This window comes from Silene latifolia, chromosome 1 (assembly GCF_048544455.1).
Source record: "Silene latifolia isolate original U9 population chromosome 1, ASM4854445v1, whole genome shotgun sequence".
NCBI lineage: Eukaryota > Viridiplantae > Streptophyta > Magnoliopsida > Caryophyllales > Caryophyllaceae > Silene > Silene latifolia.
The window spans coordinates 34201874-34220851 of record NC_133526.1 but is presented as its reverse complement, the minus strand read 5'-3'; the positions used below and the strand labels follow the sequence as shown (position 1 = coordinate 34220851).

The 18978-nt window shown below is 36.5% G+C and overlaps 2 protein-coding genes across 6 annotated transcripts; both read left to right on the top strand.

The window, feature by feature from the left end:
• The first annotated feature begins 2624 nt into the window (after positions 1-2624).
• Positions 2625-10436, top strand: LOC141602856 (uncharacterized). Of its 5 annotated transcripts, none has more exons than XR_012524808.1 (14): positions 2625-2763; positions 2855-2888; positions 2973-3046; positions 5054-5093; positions 5594-5604; positions 5865-6017; positions 6167-6374; positions 7562-7887; positions 7969-8100; positions 8191-8321; positions 8419-8511; positions 8742-8833; positions 9150-9271; positions 10237-10436. XR_012524808.1 is itself a non-coding variant. In XM_074422861.1 (14 exons), the coding sequence occupies exons 1-14, from the start codon at positions 2740-2742 to the stop codon at positions 10301-10303; spliced, it is 1503 nt and encodes a 500-aa protein (XP_074278962.1). In that variant the 5' UTR covers positions 2625-2739; the 3' UTR covers positions 10304-10436. The 5 variants fall into 5 exon arrangements, 4 of the variants coding, with proteins under 4 accessions (XP_074278962.1, XP_074278961.1, XP_074278964.1 ...); XM_074422861.1 differs by having other exon boundaries at positions 7571-7887; positions 8414-8511; XM_074422860.1 differs by having other exon boundaries at positions 8414-8511.
• Positions 10437-13183: 2747 nt separating this feature from the next.
• On the top strand, positions 13184-14602 carry LOC141602840 (uncharacterized). Its single transcript, XM_074422859.1, has one exon. The coding sequence runs from the start codon at positions 13414-13416 to the stop codon at positions 14377-14379; it is 966 nt and encodes a 321-aa protein (XP_074278960.1). The 5' UTR covers positions 13184-13413; the 3' UTR covers positions 14380-14602.
• The last annotated feature ends 4376 nt before the right edge of the window (positions 14603-18978 follow it).

Genomic DNA, 18978 nt, shown 5'->3' with positions numbered 1-18978 from the left:
GTAAGATTTATTTATGCAAAATGAAATAAATAGCAAAGTTCGTGTATATATATAATATTCAAACTTATTCAGTTTACAAACATAGTACCCAAACACTTTGTTTGAGTATTTGGAATGGATGTAGGGGAGGGGACGAGAAAAACACTAGGAAGGGAAAGGGAGAGAGATAAGAGGGAAGATTGCTTCTTAAACTTTTCTTTGTTGAAGAAAAAATAAATTGTCTTCAATAAGGGAGATGAGGATCCATATCATCTGGAGTAAAGATTGGTGTTTCATGGAGGTGAATGTGATTTATGACTTCGTAGATGTAAAACGTGGCAGAAAGGTACTGATAGTGGTAGTGGATTGGAGGTTGTTTCAAGTAGTAAGAAGTGCTAATCACAGTGGCTGATGTTTTATTTTGCGGGTAAATTAGTAGGCTGGAGGGAGGGTGCATTTGTGGAGGGTAGAGGTGATCATGGGCCGGGCCAGTGTGGGTTTGGGTCGGGCCTTTCTAATAAAAACGGCCCATTTGTATGGGTTGGGCCGGGCCGGGCCAAATATGCGGGCTTATTTGGCAAGCCCAAACCCAGCCCTTATGGGCTAATTCGGGCTTTTGGGCCTAAATGAGCTTTTTGGGCTCTAAAATTTACGACTCTCAGTCCCAAGTATCATATACTCCCTCTAATTCCATATTTTCTTCCTCTTGATTGTGGGCACGAGAATTAAGGAGAGGTATAGAATAAGAGTAAAAAGTTGGGTGGGGTTTGGTGGTTGGAGAGAGGGATGAATAATTATGAGTTAAATAAGGAATTGGGGGCCAAAACATTAAGGAAAGTAATAAAATATGGGTAAAAGAGTTGAGTGAGTTTTGGTGATAAGAGAGAGGGATGAATAAAATAAGAGTAAAAATTTCCAAAATAAGAAAAGCGAAGAAAACTGAATAATCCGTTTTAGGAAATAGAGAAGAAAATATAGAATAGGAGGGAGTATATAAACTTCAAATTGGTTTTATTTTCTTAAAAAAACAACATTGTCGAGAGCAAGGGTTAGTTTCCATTGGATGTTGGATTTTTCTAGAAGTAGGAGTTTAGTTTTTCACTTGATTGGATAAATTTGAGATAAGTTTCGAAGACAAGGATCGATCTTTCATGGGATGAGATTGTTTAAGATCATGTGTGTGAATAGGAAAGAAAAATAGGGGTCTGCGTGAAAGATTTTGTGTCAAATGAGAAGATGGGGGCCAAGACTATTGCAATATAGGAGGGGTCATTAGCAGCCCTAGCCATGTAGTATTGCGTCGGAATTTGGTTAACATTCAAACATACTTCTATAGTTTGACCGGGAGATATAACATTCTAACTACCTCTAAATGTTTTTACATAATTACAATTTGATCCAGTAATGATTAAATTATAGTTGTTATTCGAAAGAATGAGATTTGTTGCATCATTCGAAAATTTTATCGCACGGCAATTAGGCCTGCCTTACTTTACGGTTCCGAGTGTTGGGTCGTGAAACATTATCACATTCAAAAGATGGGTGGGGCGGAGATGCGTATGTTGAGGTGGATGTGCGGTCATAGAAGGAAAGATCGACTAAGGAATGGGGTGATTAGGGAAAAGGTAAAAGTGGCGCCAATAGAGGATAAGATGATGGAAAACCGACTAAGATGATTTGGCCATGTGAGAAGGAGACCTATGGACGCACCAGTTAGGAGGTTGGAGACTTGGAGAACAGAAAAGATCCCTAGGGGTAGAGGAAGACCGAGACAGACATGGTTGAGAGTGATAGAGCACGATATGAGATTTCTGGGGCTTGAGGAGAGTATGGTGACGGAGAGGGCACAATGGAGGGAAAAGATACATGTGAATTTTTAGTATTTGATGTTTTTTTTTTTGACATATTTAGTGTTTTTATTTAATTTTAAAAAATAAAATTATTTGTTCTTCTCTCCTTTATTACACTTTTTTACCAACCACTTTCTTATATATTTTACTTGGTTTACTTTTAAGGCATTCCGGATCCTTAATTCTATTTCGGTTTTCAAAATCGTTTTAATCTTTTATCTCGATTTAAATTTTAAGTTTTTATAAAAGAAATCCGGAATTCGATTTTAAAACCTCTAAGTTTACCTTGACTTTCCATTACATTTTCGCTCTCCCTTTTGTTTTTCATTTTTCCTTTTCTATTCGCATTTTGAGGTGTGCGTTCACCCACGGACGGTTCTAAAAGATGATTCATTTCAGCCGACCCCAAATCATTTTGGGATTAAGGCTCTAATGTTGTTGTATTGAGTTGATTATGCAGACTACATATTATTGTTTTCCTTGACCAATTGAAAAACAAACATGTATTAATGATCAAATTCTAAAAACTATCAGTCCAAGTATCATATATATAAACTTCATATTGGTTTTATTTTCCTAAAAAAAAGTATTTTATTAGTCAAACACCCTTTTATTCTTATGTCAATATTATGTTAACGAGAATTATTTGTTGGTCAAGCGGCATACATAAATCTTAGACATGAACGATGTGTATATTCCATTTTATTGTGAAATTTATCACATATTATTTTAATATCCGTGCAACGCACGGGCAAGAAAACTAGTTTAGACTATAAGGTTCTTGTCGTGTTTTTCGGTCCAATCAACATTGCGGGCTCCGCATTTGGCGAGTGAATCTACTACACAGTGACTAGCTTGGAATTTCGCCATTTTTACCGCTCTCACTTCTCGCAAGAAATTCCAGATAACAATGTGGCAACTTCAACCATCTTCGGTAAATATGTATCCTCCATTTCTCTAATTATGTAATTGCACCAAATTCTCGAAGCAATTAACATCTTTAATCTGCTAATTTGTTTTTGAAGGGAAAAACTAATAGTTCCGATCAGAGTATCTCCGGTGAGCTTGCTTGTAATTTCGCAATTCTGTTAATTTTCCATTATTTCTTCAAATTATTAGTATATTTTTTTTTGGTGAATTTAGATGCAGATGAAGAACAAGAATCTCCGTGGCCTCAGAAATTTGTATCATTAGCAGGAACATTGGAATGCAAGAAGGTATAATTGACCTAATTCGCTTGTGTGTGGAACTTGTTTTGATAATAGTGTAACTGATATAAGCACATAGTAGCACTGATTAGATTAATGTGCCGCGGCTATCGATTTATACTCTTGATAAACCGGAAAAAAGGCGGTATTTCTGCCTGTGAGATCAATTTGTTACTCGTAAAGTTAGGGTTTAGATGTAAGCAGCTTGGAATTTGCACAAACGCGGCAATTTGGATATGAATTTATTAGACAAATGTGTAGATAGTTTTGCTAATGCTAACATATCAAAGACGGAGTAATGAATAAAGAGAAGTTAGGCTGTTATGAATCATACTTTGAAGCTGTAATGATAGAGAATTGACATTTTGTTGAAGCTTGTACGGATGAGTGATGCGGCTGGAAAGCCTTTTGTTATTGAGGATATTGGTGAAAAGAAGAACATTTTTCTGCAAGCACAACGATTTCATGACAAAATGCAATATATACAGTGCTATCGAGAGAGTGCTATTAAGTCTTATAGGAGTATTGTTTAGATTTTATCAAGGGAAATAGAGAGTAATGCCGGAACAAAGATCATCCTATGTGAAATATGGTAAAGTTGGTACTTGGTAGTATTTACTTGCATTATGGTTGTCTCTTGTGTGTGAAAGGATATAAGTGAAAGGATATATATAGCGTATAGGTGAGAAAACTTGAGAAGATATTAAAGTACTCCGTAAGAATTTGATAAGGAAAATTAGACAAACATAGTGGGTCACTGAGATTATTCAAATGTAATATTGTATTTGTTGAAATGCTTTCCGGGAACGATTAATAGAAATAGAGGGTTATCATTATTGTAATTTGTAAGGATTGAACTTTATGAAACATGGTGAAGCTGTTGAATGTGTGGTTTCAGAGGAAAGATGATTGTTAGTTGTTGATAATTAGTTGGATTGTGGTCTTGAGCCTGAGGCGATTCTAGGATTTGGTTGATGGGAGTGTGTAAAATTAACAAATCACAGTAGTGATAAACCCAAGGTTCCGAGAATGGGAACTTGAGTGAAACATCAATATTTCTTAAGGCTAAAAGTGTAGCACTCTACAAATGGACACCACCCTTCCCCATGCCAAACTAACTGCTTTGTAATATTTTTCCCTAAGCTGAGAATTCTAGCTCAATCATGGTTCTCAGTGTAGTCAAACGAAAAGAATAATGTTTGATTATTGATTTCTGTAATTTTTTTTTAATCTAGCCCTGTGTAGTCGAAAAAAAAACATTGAATATAAATTGCTAATTATTTGAAGTAATCGAACCCATAACCTTCAATTTCTAAGTACCCGCAACCACTAAACCAACATAATTAATATGCTTCTTTATTAACTGAATTGTAGAGTGCACTTATCTGTGGAAAAAAAAGGAAATAGGAGGTGCAGTTGTACCACTGGACCCCCCTCCCCCTCTTTAAGAACGTCCATGGCGTGAGCACTAGCTTGGTAATCGACTCATCGTGCAAGGAAGGTTTTTGAGAAATCGTTTTATTTGTGGTTGTGGCTCCTGCATTTTGAGAAACCCAGGCGATACCTCTACATGCAAATTCTAAAACTGTGCTTCACTCGACAGTTTCTTTATAATATTCATCTCTACTTGATAAGAAGTCCCATCAATTTCGCATAATCAGTTATAAAAAGTGGGATGTTGTCAATAGGGATCATACGATTATGCTGCATATATATTTGAGATGAGCTAGTGAAGCTTATACTCCTGACTTAAATAATATCACTGGCGCCTTTTAGCCCCATAAATGGCGTACAAACTGTAGCGAAATTTAATTTAATAATTCGGAGTACTTCTGAAAAGACAGGTGATTATACTTTCTCATCTGAAGGAGTAGTGATGTGGGTCTTCCATCCTACATATTACATATAGGAACCTAGTGATGTGACTGTCATAATATGTTCTTAAATTTAAATATGAAGGTCTATGATTACCAACCTTGATCTAACAAGTTACTCACAATTTTCTATGGTTTTCAGGAGTGTCTTGGAGTTGCATCACAGCTTGACTTGCTTAAAGGTATTACCAATTCACCTCTATTTTATTGTTTACCGCATCACCTTCCTTCCTTTGTGTGTGTGTGTGTCCTTTGTGTGTTTGTGTGTGTGTGTGTGTGTGTTTTTAAGGCTAGTGCTCCACCTGGAAGTACCTATATGGGAAATGATTGTGTTTTGTGGGCTCTCGCCATTTTTTCTGTCAGAAGAGAAAATTCTAAGCTAGCCCTATTTCTTGAAGATGCTTCATTCGTCCCTCGTTCATACATAAGTATGTTAACAACTGTTAATGTTTGTGGATGTAACTTACTGCTGGGGGTAGAGGCTAACAGAATAGTGAACAAATTATGTCATTGCACCTCCAATGTTTGAACTTTGAAGTTGAAAACCTGTTATTTCAGTAAGGTTGCATCATTAGCACTTGTAAGTTGTATCGCTGTATGTAATACGTGTTTAAGTAGTAAACCTGTTCTGCTACTTCCAGTTACTACATGCTATTCACAAATTTCTTGTTTCCTTGGATAGGTGTCCGTCAGGTAACTAGAGCACGTGAGTAACCAACCATGAAGCTTATCCTTTTTCTTAGGCATATTGAACTGTTGGTTGGTAATCGAGGTTGTAAAGCCGAAGCATACCAATTATCTGCACTCTCCGAGTCAAGCAGTAGCCCAGAAATTTGGTGTAGCTGGCTAGCTGCTCATTCAAAATGGATTTTAAGCCATGATTTTGTTTTGCGTACCATATTAAATATACTAAGCTTCCTACAATGAAATCCATTCTATTGGAACTTTGGAAGGACACGAGCCACTCTTCTGAAGACGAGGTAGAAGCCCCTGAATTTTGTGATCAGAACAATCTCAGTCGCCAGTGTATGGTTGAGATTGCCTCGACAAGCTTAAAAAGAGATGATTCCATTTTTCAATCAGATGAAGAACTTGCCAGTGTTCAGGTAAACTGCTGACTTCTATATGTAATCATCCATGCTTGTAATCTTGTAATATGCATTTTCTATTCACTGTAATTTTTTAGGTCAACTTTTGCTGTATGACATGAGACTCTTACAGATCTGAAATCTGAATGACTGTTTTCTGCCTGAAGGGAAGTAAGGTACGGGTTAAATCTGTCATTGATCGGGGCAATTTGTCAGACACTCTCAATCAGTATACCAGAGGAAAGGGAAAACAAATTGAGAACTGCCCGCAGTCTGCAATTTATAAACAGAGTACAAGACTAGATCCACTAACTGAAACTGTCAGATGGCCTACACACCATCCTTTGTATTTAAAAGAGAGGAATCCTTCCAAAGGTAATATTCTCAGTGATATGGAATAATTTGCTGACACTTTTTGTTTCTTCAGTACTTGTTACCATTTTGTTGTTCAATTTATACGTGAAATGCCTATTTTCTTCTCTAATTTATGTTATGTTCGTTTCATCCAGGGTTACCTGATTCAGTCTAGCCCCCTACCAATCACAAAATAATTCCAGCATACGAGTTTGCCTAAATCCCTATTAATGCACCCATATTAGCGAACTAGTATGTTGTGCAGATAGAAAATTAAAAATAGGGAAAAAAACCAGAAGTTCAATACTTCAATTTGGTGTTTGAACAGAGAATAGTGGTAGAAGAAGTAGAAAACACTAAGGAACATTACACATGATTATGATAAAGAAACTTTCCAATGGAAGATCAGATTGTAGTGACTAGTGAGTCCAGTTTAATGATATTCTTCTATTTTGTATATATGCTGTTACTCAGACACGCCGACACGTGTCGGCGTGTCGGACACGGCTATTTGGGGTGAATTTTCCTGTTTTGTGGTCTAAATTGAAGTGTCGAAGTGTCGTGTCGGACACCGACACGTGTCTGACACGCGACACGGCAATTAAGTGAAGTGTCGGAGTAACATAGCTGTTTAGGTTCTCTAATTTAATTGATCACATACAGCAACATTAATTCACGTGCCTCGAAAGTTCTGTCTATCTTGGGATAGGGCCATAGGGGGTGGGATGTACACATACAACCTTCCCCGTGTGTTGAAAAATAGGTTCATTCTGGACGATCCACAGTGAAAATTGTCTCGAATATTGCTTCGACTAACAACTACTTCACTATAACAAAAGTGAACAGTATACTGAACTCCTTTATTTTATCCAATCAAATTCAAAAGCTAAAGAATGGTGAATATGGCCCCATTGGGAAAGGAAGAATAATTTCATTAATCACACGAGTTAAGTTTTTTGTTACTTGCGAGTTACCATGGCTCATCTAAGACTTTAATCTTCAAAAGATGTACTACTTCCGGAATATTTCGTGAGGAACAGATTTTTTTTCGCGTGCTTCTTGTTTTACTTTAATGCTTATATGTGTTTCTTGCCTAAGGCAGTTTAAAATTTATTGACATCAATGAAGTCCACGAATGCATCTACTGGACTCTTGATGGTGTACCGTGTATATAAAAATGCCAAGGGTCTCTGATGTGTGATTGTTAGTTGCTGCAGGTGGAAGACGGTTAGCTGTGGCAGGATCATCTCATGTAGAGCCAATTAGAGGAGTGTTATGCCCTGTTAAGACAGACAAGGACTCAAATTCAGATAGTTCTGATGAGTTGCTTGATGAAACTGAAGCCATTGATTTTTCGTCAAAGGAGAAAGCCAACCACGTCAAAGACCCGAAAGATGAAATTTCAAAATCAAGACTTGAATTACCAGTAGGGGCAGTTATGCAACTCGATGAGACTAGACGTTCCATGGTTGAGCTTTTAGATCACCTTCAAGGAAATAATAGTACTTCTAAACCTTACCGCAAGTGCAAAACTGTTAGTACTAGGCCTTCAGTGAATATTTTATTATTAATGACTCTTGTATGAGTGATAACTTTGATTACATTTAATTTATAGGGTGCTAGGAGGAAAGAAAGGATTAGAAATCACCACCGTGTGAAGAAAAAAATGCCATTATCATTGAATGATGTAACGAGTGATGAAGACCCTGGGGAGCTTATGAATAGCGGGTCGTCAACAGAAAGTGAGGTATCTCTTTGTGATATATACTCCGTAATTATCTGTCAAGGGAACTATCTTATCTTTTGTAATTTTATAACATTCTGCCTTCTTTAATAGGACATTGTTCAAAATCCCAAACCTGGTATTGTTGGTTCAGAAAAGAAAACAATGGCTGATAAATTTCACGAAGCCTTTGGTTCTGCTCCAGCCATTGACAGCAGACCTTCTATGGCACCAAAACTCTCAAGGTGAAACACTCGAAGTAGATTAATCTAGATAGTTACTGCTCATATCAGTTACCTTCTTTATTGTTGTTATTACATGTGGCCGACTGTTATAGTTCAGGGCTATTTGGAAGATTGCAGCAAGTGATGCAATGGCAGAAGGAGCAAGACGCGGAATTCTTGAAGAAACAACAGACTGAAGTTTGGCCAAAAGGTTAAATATGATCCCCCCTCCATTCATTTGAATTTACCACATTTCCTTTTGGACCAAAGTTTCAGAAGCTTAATCATCTTAGTGGGCTAATTTCTACCTTACGTAGAAATGTGACTGGGAATCATCATACTCCAAATTTTGTTTAAATGTGCCACACTGCCACTTTAATAATTGCTTGGCCCTGTGGCCAGAAAAGCTCCGTAACCATGTTCTTGTCTTATTGAATTCAGATGAAGCAAGGTGCATTGATGTGAAGATATTGTCAAGATCCTTTGATGCAAAGCTTAATGTTTGCCTTTGCTCTTTACTAGAAAATGAAGAGGTTACGTCTTTCGACCTTAGTCTTTGTGCCCTTCCATAAAATGGTCTACATTATATCTCTTATAGAATCTTCTTCTGATATCTCCTTTTGTGTGTGTCTATCTCCGTTTCATTTGGTTTGGATGTTTAATTTCCTTTACCTCCCCTATCTCATGTTTTCTTGGATTCTTTCATACTTGCTTCATTTTGTCTTTCTCTGTAACCAGTTTCAGACTTGGTCCGGTCTTTATCATGAGAAGTTAAGGAAGTTTTCAACCTATGTTTTGTAATCGTGCTACATGCTGAGGAAACTGAAAGCCTATATGTATTTATTGCAGAGTTCAGTGCAAGATCCTCAACATGAAAGTTTCCAAAAGACATGGACGATCATCTTTAACGCTAGGATTTGTGGTGATGTTGACCTCGAAGTTGGGAACTTAATTCGTGTCCATCCACCGTGGTAAGCATACATGCCATTTGCCTTGCTTAAAGCCGTTAACAAATTTCTCCATAGCTTGCAGTCAATGCGACAATGAGCATAATCATGAAACCCATATCAAAAGACGCGGTCGACTCGTTATAGAACATATTCTTAAAAGGAATACGAAGACATGTTCTAACAATCTAACCTATGTTACTCTGATCGTTCATATTCTCTCGCATACCTTGAGACTTGGACATAATTATGACACTTGGTCACTCCATCTTAAGCTAAAACATCCGGATTTCACACTACATAGCCGAGTCTAACCCTTGGGCACATTCCCATGCCGGATACTTCTAAACGAGTCTGAGGAACATAATAGGGGTTCTAACTACTTAAATGTCTTACGGGTTTGCCTGGACAGACAGGTGACTATTACTCCTACAAGGGTAATGGAAGTCAACCAAGTGTAAATTGGTGGCAAGTGGAGGTGGTGAAAGGTGGAAAAAGTGATGGTGGGGGAACCATTGCCGCCATGTGGTGGTAATGCATTACTCTAGAGGAGAGGTTGGTAATACATTCCTCTCATATAGGAGTTTCCACCACCACTACCTCTTTCTACCTTCCACCACCACCACTCACCACAACGTTTTTTCAGTTAACCCTTGTTCTGGCCTCCATTACTCTACAAATAGTTCCCTCTCAATCCAAGCAAGTCCTACCTATTAAAGTGTTCGCTGGTTTGTTATTTTATAGTAACATCTTCCCTAATCTCAAAGCATTATCCATAACTTATTGCCTTGTTGCAAAGACCTCCCTCTTACTAATTAAAGACCTCAGAATATAAACTAAAACATAATTACTGAAGGACGTTGGAATATAACTTTTTTTTTTTTTGGGAAAAAATCACTTTTATTTTGACAGTTGTAGATTAGACTATATGCTCATAGCTTGCTTGGCTTCTATAATTTTTGTAACTGGTGACTCCTGAGTATTGACAGGAAAGAAGTACAAGTTCTGCGGTGTGGTGAGATCATCATTCTGGCAACGTACTTCTCTCAAATTTGATCTCTGTGCTCCAGGAATATAATGTAATTTACCCGTCTCTCTCTAAAAACGGCCAGATATTGGGTATAATGTCTATCTAAATGCTTGTTACCATAGAATTCAATTTGATGGTGATCAGTAGATGCTTTTGCTGTAGTATTTTACTCTTTGCCCGGAGTGATAGGAATGTGCATTGCAGACCAGGCCCGACATAACTTATTTTGTTAATAAACTGGCCCAATTTATGCAACGACCGGCTAAGATTCACTCGATTGCTTTTAACGTTACTTCTCTATCTCAATGGGATCGTCCGGGTTGCTCTATAGCTTGTCTGTGCATCACCATCTCGACTTGATGCTTATTACAATGTTGATTGGGCTTGTGGCAAAAACTCCTGTGTCCACCCTGCTGACATCACTTTTTTTGGGGTACTTTTTCGGGTCGCAACTCGCCATCTTGGGCCTCCAAGAAGCAGAGCGCACTTGCTCGTTTTTCCTTTGAAGATGAGTTCCATGCTATTGCTAGGTTGACATGCGATCGGTCCCTTTCGTCTGACCTTCACGTCTCCACACGGAACCCACCCATCATATGTATGGAGCGATAGTCTTAGTGCCAATTGCTACTCGGCTAAATCCGTGTTTCATTCGGCCACGAAACAATTTGTTTTAGCCGTTCATTTTGTCTGCTCACAGATTTAGTAACTACTATTTCGTGTTCAACACATTGCTGGAGATGATCAACAACAATTTCGTCTTCCTCTCTCTAAGATTGGTCTCGTCTTCATGTGGTCCTACGAGAGTGTGTAAATCATATTTCCAACTATAACTAATTAACTAACACAAATTATATTATGAGACTGTTATATGATGCGATCACATAAAAAGTAACCATTTTATGGTAAAAGTGTCACATTTAAACATAGAATGATCACTATTTATTATAAAGTGATTACTTTTTTTTTGTTTGCTCCGTATGACGGTCGTACATAATAACTACTGAGTAACTAAATGTGTTCTTTACTACTCCGTACTTATATCTTTTTGATATTTACTTATTTAAATCTATACTTCTAGAATTCCAATCAATTATAATTTATAGCATCTCTTATTATTTTTGTAGATAGGGGATTCATTGCACATTTTAGCTAGACTAGATCATATTTTCTTTGGTTCATAATTGTCAAAGCACGAATGATAACCATAAACATCAAATAAAATTATCCATCCATTTCACTCTTCTTAAAAGTTTTTTTTTGTTTTTTTTTTTAACAGGTTGAAAATTACCCCTTCCGTTTCAGTTATTTATTTGCTTATTCTATTTTGGGTGTCTCAGTCAATTATTTGTCTTTTTATAATAAAATTACTTTTTTTGGTCTTTGCATTAAAACTAAAGATAAACAAATGACAGAAATAGAAAGAATATTATTTTTATCAATCAATACTATATATTAAATCCAGAAACCAAGGGACTTTGATGTAATTAAAGAAAGTTATACAAATTAATTATACTATATAGTTTTAAATTACTAGCACCGTGTGATGGACCCGATTAAGGGATCTCAATGCAAATATTATATAGTTTGGGTTAAAATTAAATTGTATAGATGCTTGATAATTTTCCTAAACATTTGTAGACTAAAACATGGTTAATTTCCTTAAAATAAAATAATTAATTAAGATGGTCAATTTCTTTAAAATAAAATAAATAATTATATCAATTTTCCTAAATATTTATAGAAGACTAGAAGATGGTCAATTTTCTTAAAATAAAATAATTAATTAGTATAAACATGCACACTTATGGTATTAATTATTATTATTATAAAATTATATATTAAATTTAAAATTTATGTAATTTTATTATAATTTATAGTTTATTAGATGTAGATGGTAATTATTTAACATACAAATACAAAAATATATTATAAGTAGGTTATAACTAATTCAAGTTAGATTTCATAACATATAATATATTAATATTGCATGATTCTTAAAATTGCATTTCTAAGTAGTAAAAGTAGTTTCGTCAGTAAAGAAAAGAATTGTAATAACATTAGATATAGTTTTATGACACAAATAGGATTATACATCCAGTTGTACCATAAGCATGGTACATCCAAATATAAGAATTCGAGCTTACTTGTAATTTTTTCTGAGCTAATTTAAATTTCATGTTTTTAATGTGTAAATGAATGAACTCAATACTTTCTAATAAAGCTCATATTCTTTAATATAAAGCTCGGATACTTTGACACAAAGCTCAGGTTCTACACCGTACAACATATACATCTGGTTGTATAGTCCATGAATTGGTTTTATGATAGCAATCACTCATTTGAATAGTAAAAGTAACAATATTATCAGCGAGATTATTGAAAGTGGTAGAAACAATAACGAGAGTAGTGAAATAATCAATATTAATGCGGCAATAGTGAAAGTAACAATAATTATGGCGGGAGTAGTGAAATTATCAATATTAATGCGGCAATACTGACAGTAACAATAATTACGGCGGGAGTAGTGAAAGTAACCGTGATTACGGGCAAGTAGTAAAATGTTATTACTATTGTTTCATTAAAAAAAATATTAATAGCGAGAGTAGTGAATTTGTCTCAAAATTTATTTCATCGTAATTTTAGGATATGTCATTTAAAAATATATTAATGATAAATTTAAGGGTTATGCAACTTTAAGTAATTTTATTTAATGAAAAAAAAGAAGTAATGGTAAGTAGAGGTAGCCCGGGCAAAGCCGGACACCAATACTAGTTTCTTAAAATTTGGGTTCAAATCCGTGACAAAACCAATGATGCTTAAACACTTAATTTACTTGGACGGCACACTTGTACCACTTTCCCGAAAACGAGTTGATATCGTCGAGTCCTCCGTATCCCGTAACCGTATTAAGAAAACCATAAAGATTCTGGAAATTTGATCAAGTGGAAGTTTCTACGATAGACCCTTTCCCTTTAAACCGAGTTAAATATATCTCGCACGCCACTTGAACAGGACAACTATATAAAAAGTCAACTTCTTCCATACATCTTTAGTCTTTACCCAATTAATCTCTCCCTTAATCATCTCCTTGTTCTTATCCTTGCCTTTGTAGATCACAAAAAATTAACCAAACAATATGGGTGTCAAAACCTTGGAATTAACTCTAATTTCTGCAAAAGATCTCAAAAATGTCAATCTGATTGGCAAGATGGATGTATATGTCGTTGTTCACTTATCTGATCAACCTAAATCCAAGCAGAAAACCCCGGTTCACCAAGACGGAGGTACGCACCCGTCTTGGAATTATACCATGAGGTTTGCTGTCGATGAGGCTGACGCTGCGAAACCCGGAAAGTTTGTTGTGTTTCAGCTGAAACATGAACATACTTTTGGGGCTGATAAGGATTTGGGTGAAGTTATGGTTCCTGTTAGGGAATTATTTGACAGTGTTGGTAAAGATCCTACTGCTCCTCAGTTTCTTACTTATCAGGTTAAGACGTCCTCCGGGAAGGCGAAAGGAGAATTGAAATTCTCGTTTAAGTTTATTGATGTGGCTCAGAATGCAGGTTATGGTGCAGGGGGATATAATCCTGGACAGTCCTGCAGCAGCAGTGCAGGCGGGTCGAATCCTAATCTGAATCCGTATCCCCCTGCTGCAGGGTATCCACCGCCTTCTGCAGGCGCATACCCACCCCCGGGGCAGGCGCCATACCCGCCCCCAGGACATGCGCCTGCAGGGTACCCGATGCCACAACAGGCACCTATGGGGTATCCTCCCCAGTCGCAAGGGCAGCCTGGGGTACCCTACGCGGCACCACAAGGGTATCCTCCTGCTGGGTATGGGTACCCTCCCCAGGGTCCTGGCGGGTATGGGTATCCTCCTCAGGGTCCTGGCGGGTATGGGTATCCTCCCCAACAATATCCTCCTGCAGGGTATGGCAGTTCACAGAAACCACAGAAGCCTAAGAAAAACAAGAACGGTGGTTTTGGAATGGGGATGGGAGCTGGACTACTAGGAGGAGCAATTGGTGGGCTTGTTCTCGGAGAGGTCATTGAGGATTCATTTGACGGCGGTTTTGATGATGGCGGCTTTGATTTCTGAAGTTAGATCCTCCAGTTTCCGTGAATCAATCCTAACATTTGTGGGTTTATTTGTTTATTTATTTATTAGTGTGGATGTTTTCTTTTGTTGTTTCTGGGTGTTTGCTTTAGATATTGTTATGGATCTAGAATTTGTTGAATGTATAAGAAAGACGGTTGTTGCTCTGCTGACTGATTGATCTGTAATCGAATAGCTTTCGCTAAAACTGCTTACTTGGTTTGTACCTTGTGTTTTTTCGTGTCTTTCGAAAATCCATTATCGTCCTCTGATGAGTACCAGATGTCCAGATCGACAAGAGACTACATGGCTCGGAAACTAAACCGAATTGTTTCAACAGGTTATCAACAGATTATATGCATTTGATGGTTTGCTTTTACCGTTAATCGCAACTCTGTAATCTGTATATACTTATTTACTTATGTAAAACTGTTTTAACATATTTTTTTCTACGGTTAATCGCAAAGCGTCCATACGTAATTTAATTAACTGTATGATTTGTTTTGATGATGGCAAATCTTAACTTTTGATTTTTCATCATGTGTTTGAATTTGTGCTAATGACAGGAGTTTGTTTGTTACAACTTCTTCCTCCATTTGTTACAGACCGTTCATCGCGTTTTGTTTGCTTATTTGTGGTTAATACTATGATTTGCTACGCTTATTTCACGTTCATAAATTGATTAATTTGATTTCATTAGAAGACAAAGAAATTACTACACAAGCAACAATGATTCCGAGAAAAGGATAAGAATTAACAAACCATATTACTATTCAAATATCCTTTCTTTTTGGCAACGTTAAAAAGATAACAATTTGTAGATACTCGTAGGTGGCAAGTCTGACTTCACCCAAGTGATTCGACCAAACTCGACCTGATAGGACCCAAAAATTTTGCAACCCGAAGCCGACCCGTAACCCGATGCAACCCGATGATCAGTGACCCAAACCAGACCCGATCCAATACTAACTCGACTCGATATTGACCCGATTAAATTGATGACCCGACAAATATTGAGCTTAATATTGATCAAAATGAAAGTGATTTTGTGTTTAGATTGATACGTTTGACTTGATAATGAAGTAATTAAACCAAATAATTGTTAAAAACTAAATTTAGTGATAAAAAATTGAATTAATGCGATGAAGTAACCGAACCTGATAATGACCCGACCTAACCCGATACATCGCTTGACCCGAAATGATCCGACCCGATGTTGACCCGAATCCAACTCGATATGACCCGACCCCACCCAAACCCAATTCGACTGACCCGATTGCCACCTACTCGTTTCTATTAGGCTCTTGTCCAATACCCAATCATAATAGGACATTACTCTATGAGAGGATTAAAAATCGACTGGTGAATTCAATGCCAGCTCGGTTTATGATTTTATTCGAATTAAATTGATTAATTTGACTTGATTTCAAAATGTTTTTTTATCTTTAATTTATTTTAGAATTAATTTAATTTATTTTAAAATTAATTTAAAGTTTATTCGGGTAATTTATGAAAGAATGAAAAGTCCAAAGAAAATTGATGTAGTCATCGAGAAGTAATAAATAAAAACAATGTCCACTAGAACTTGGAACTGGAGATGTCCAAAGGTCAGCATGAACGATATCAAACGGCATAAAATTGCGATAAATAGATGGATTAAATGGTTGTTTGATATGTTTACCCAAAGAACAAGAATGACAAATTGTTTTCTGAGAACTAGAATTACAATTAATCAATTTATTGAAAAGCAAAGTATTGAAAATAGGGACTCCGGGATGGCCAAGGCGATCATGCCACAACGATGACTCGATAGCAGCAAAAAACGAATCAGAAACAGGAAACATGGTCGTGGTGTTGGTCGTGATAGGATATAACGCACGCCAACTCTCACACCTCATTAGAGGTGTCCCCGTCATGTAATCCTTCATACAAAAACCAAAAGGGTCAAATTCGACAGAAACGGAGTTATCAGTGGTGAATTTTCTTACTGAGACAAGATTTTTGACGATTTTAAGTGCATGTAAAACATTGTTTAAGACAAGGTTAGGGGACGACTTAAGGAGGGCAGTATTACTAGTACCAATAATCGGGATTGACTGACCATTTCCGAATAGAATACCATTATTAACGCTTGAATTAACATAAGATGAGAGCTTACCTCCATCCGATGTAATGTGAGATGTGGCGCCTATGTCCATGAACCAACGGGGATCCGGAGACTGCAACCCGAGAGTGTACATAGCCTGCACAATGTTCGTTTGAGATGGAGGTGATTCTGCCGTGTATGCCTGTGGACGAGGAGCTGCCACAGGACGCATAGGACGAGACCATGGCGTTGATGGATACAGACACGGAGGGTACCCCCATGGAGAGGGTGTCCACGGCCATGACCCGTAACCGCCATACTGAGGCGGCCACGCAGCAGCAGTGTAACACCCCAATACACCAAGGTGTCTTACCAAGACCACCTAGAGCATGAGAATGCTACCATCTCGATTACCCGAGGCATAATACTCAAAGTAGACCATCAAGAAACGTACTTTAAGTAATTAAGTTTAAACGTGCGTACATCAAAATCAACTGAAAAGTAAAGTACAATGTCACAAAACCAAAATCCAACTAATGACAAAACAGCGGAAGACTACGACTCTGATTCGTGGTGACTCTATCCCTAGCTAGATCCCGCGCGTATCCAAGATATACCCGCTAAACAACTGCTCATCATCCCCGAATAGATCACCACAGTTTTTAAAACATTTAAACGAGGTCAATTACTGCATAAACAAAATAAGCCAATACAACAGTCAATTACTCAATCACATTTCTCTAACTCCATCTCCACACCAATCATCTGACTATACACTAAAGTGTGTAGCCCTGCCAGAATATTCATCGCAACAGATATTCCTCGCCGCCAGTGGGGGACCGCAGCCTTTCCCACCTAAGCCCCGCTCATCTCCATCAAGCGAATAACTCATGTCCATTAATGTGCACATCCCCCTTGTGACGGGAACCACAAGGGGCGAATCAAGGGCGTGAAACCACTCCCATAAGTGACTCCACTCAGCCGAGGGCGCACCTCGCGAACCACAGACAAACAACAACCAACCACATAAAATATCACTGTAAAACAATGCCAATACCAATTAGCGATACAACCAACATGCCAATCAATCAAACAAACCATCTTATAATATTTACACAGTCATAATATAAATTGGGTTACATTAACAATTTTTCATGAACGAGCCGAGCTGATATAGGTTTCGTTATAAATAGTACTAGCAAAATATTTTTTATAAATCAGAAAAAAAAATTAATTTTTAAGAATTTAAGTATATATGAACTTATTTTTATTTTAAAATGGAAAAAATAATGTTATTGTAAGTATTATTGTTTTTATATAAAATTTATATATAAATGATACTTGCAGATATTTCATATAAATCCGAAAAAATTGCAAATTTATAAGTATCTATGAACTAATGCTTTTTTGAAAATGCAAAATATTTTATAAATTAGGAAAAAAAAATTATGTTTTTAATTATAATGTTTAATGTTTATACAATGTTATGAATTTGCATGTGAAAGCGAAGTAGAACCGGCCTGTGTCAATTTTTTTTAGTTATAATTTATTATTTTTTAATTTATTTAAAGTTCTATATTGATTTTGTTGAATTTAGGTAAATTGCAACATTTTATGGAAATTGTAACATTTTAATGTATGCTTTAACATATCAATAGCTATAGAAATTTCAGAAGGTCTCATGAGAGACCGTCTCTCACTAATTTAATAAGAGACATAGTAGGGAAAAAAACAAATTCAGTGGGTCCCTCACCCCATCATGTGAGATGTATCTCAATAACGCTATTGAGAGACCGTCTCTCCGAAATTTTTGTGTAGAAATTTAGGGTACTTCCTCCGTTCTAGTCATTAGTTTATACTTCCTTTATTACACCCTCATAAAATAAAGAAAGTGTCAAAATATGACCGGAACGGAGGGAGTAATTGTTAAAGCTCCTCCAAAATAGGAACACACACAATGGAATCATGAAATTAAATAAAATGCAAAAATGAACGTGGAGTCCCCACTAAAGATAAAAATTGTTTAACTCCCTATTTTTTAGGAGCCAATGGTATAGATAGAGGATTTTTATTGTCTTACTTTATATTTTGGAAATGATTTAAGAAATACTTCGTAGTACTAAAATAATAAATTTACCCCTTTAATTAAAGAGAATGATGTGGACATTGTCATTTTGATGGGAGGAAAGTCAAAAGATTATGGACGATATTTGTAGGTCACTTGTTTATCACTATATTTGAAAAAGAAACATTTAACTTGGAATAATTTTTGAGTAAAAGAGATAATAATAGTATAATACTCGTATCATACTCTTTCCGTTGAGATGATCAATTACTTGTATTTAGTTAATCAACTTTTTTTTTGTGTTCATAACCTTATATTTGGCGCATATCTTTTCCATGATAAATTTGCCCGTTTACATCCGAAATTATAAGAGCAAGTCCAATGATTTAGTATAGAAACTTGCTTGTAATTTTTTAAAATTGCAAGCTAGTGGCTAAACCACATTGGAGAT

Bases quoted from the DNA above. Each gene is read 5' to 3' on its own strand.
- LOC141602840 (XM_074422859.1), top strand. From the start codon at position 13,414: ATGGGTGTCAAAACCTTGGAATTAACTCTAATTTCTGCAAAAGATCTC.
- LOC141602856 (XM_074422860.1), top strand. From the start codon at position 2,740: ATGTGGCAACTTCAACCATCTTCG. The intron at 6,018-6,166 runs GTAAACTGCTGA...TTCTGCCTGAAG, and splicing joins AAGAACTTGCCAGTGTTCAG to GGAAGTAAGGTACGGGTTAA. The intron at 6,375-7,561 runs GTAATATTCTCA...TGTGATTGTTAG, and splicing joins AGAGAGGAATCCTTCCAAAG to TTGCTGCAGGTGGAAGACGG.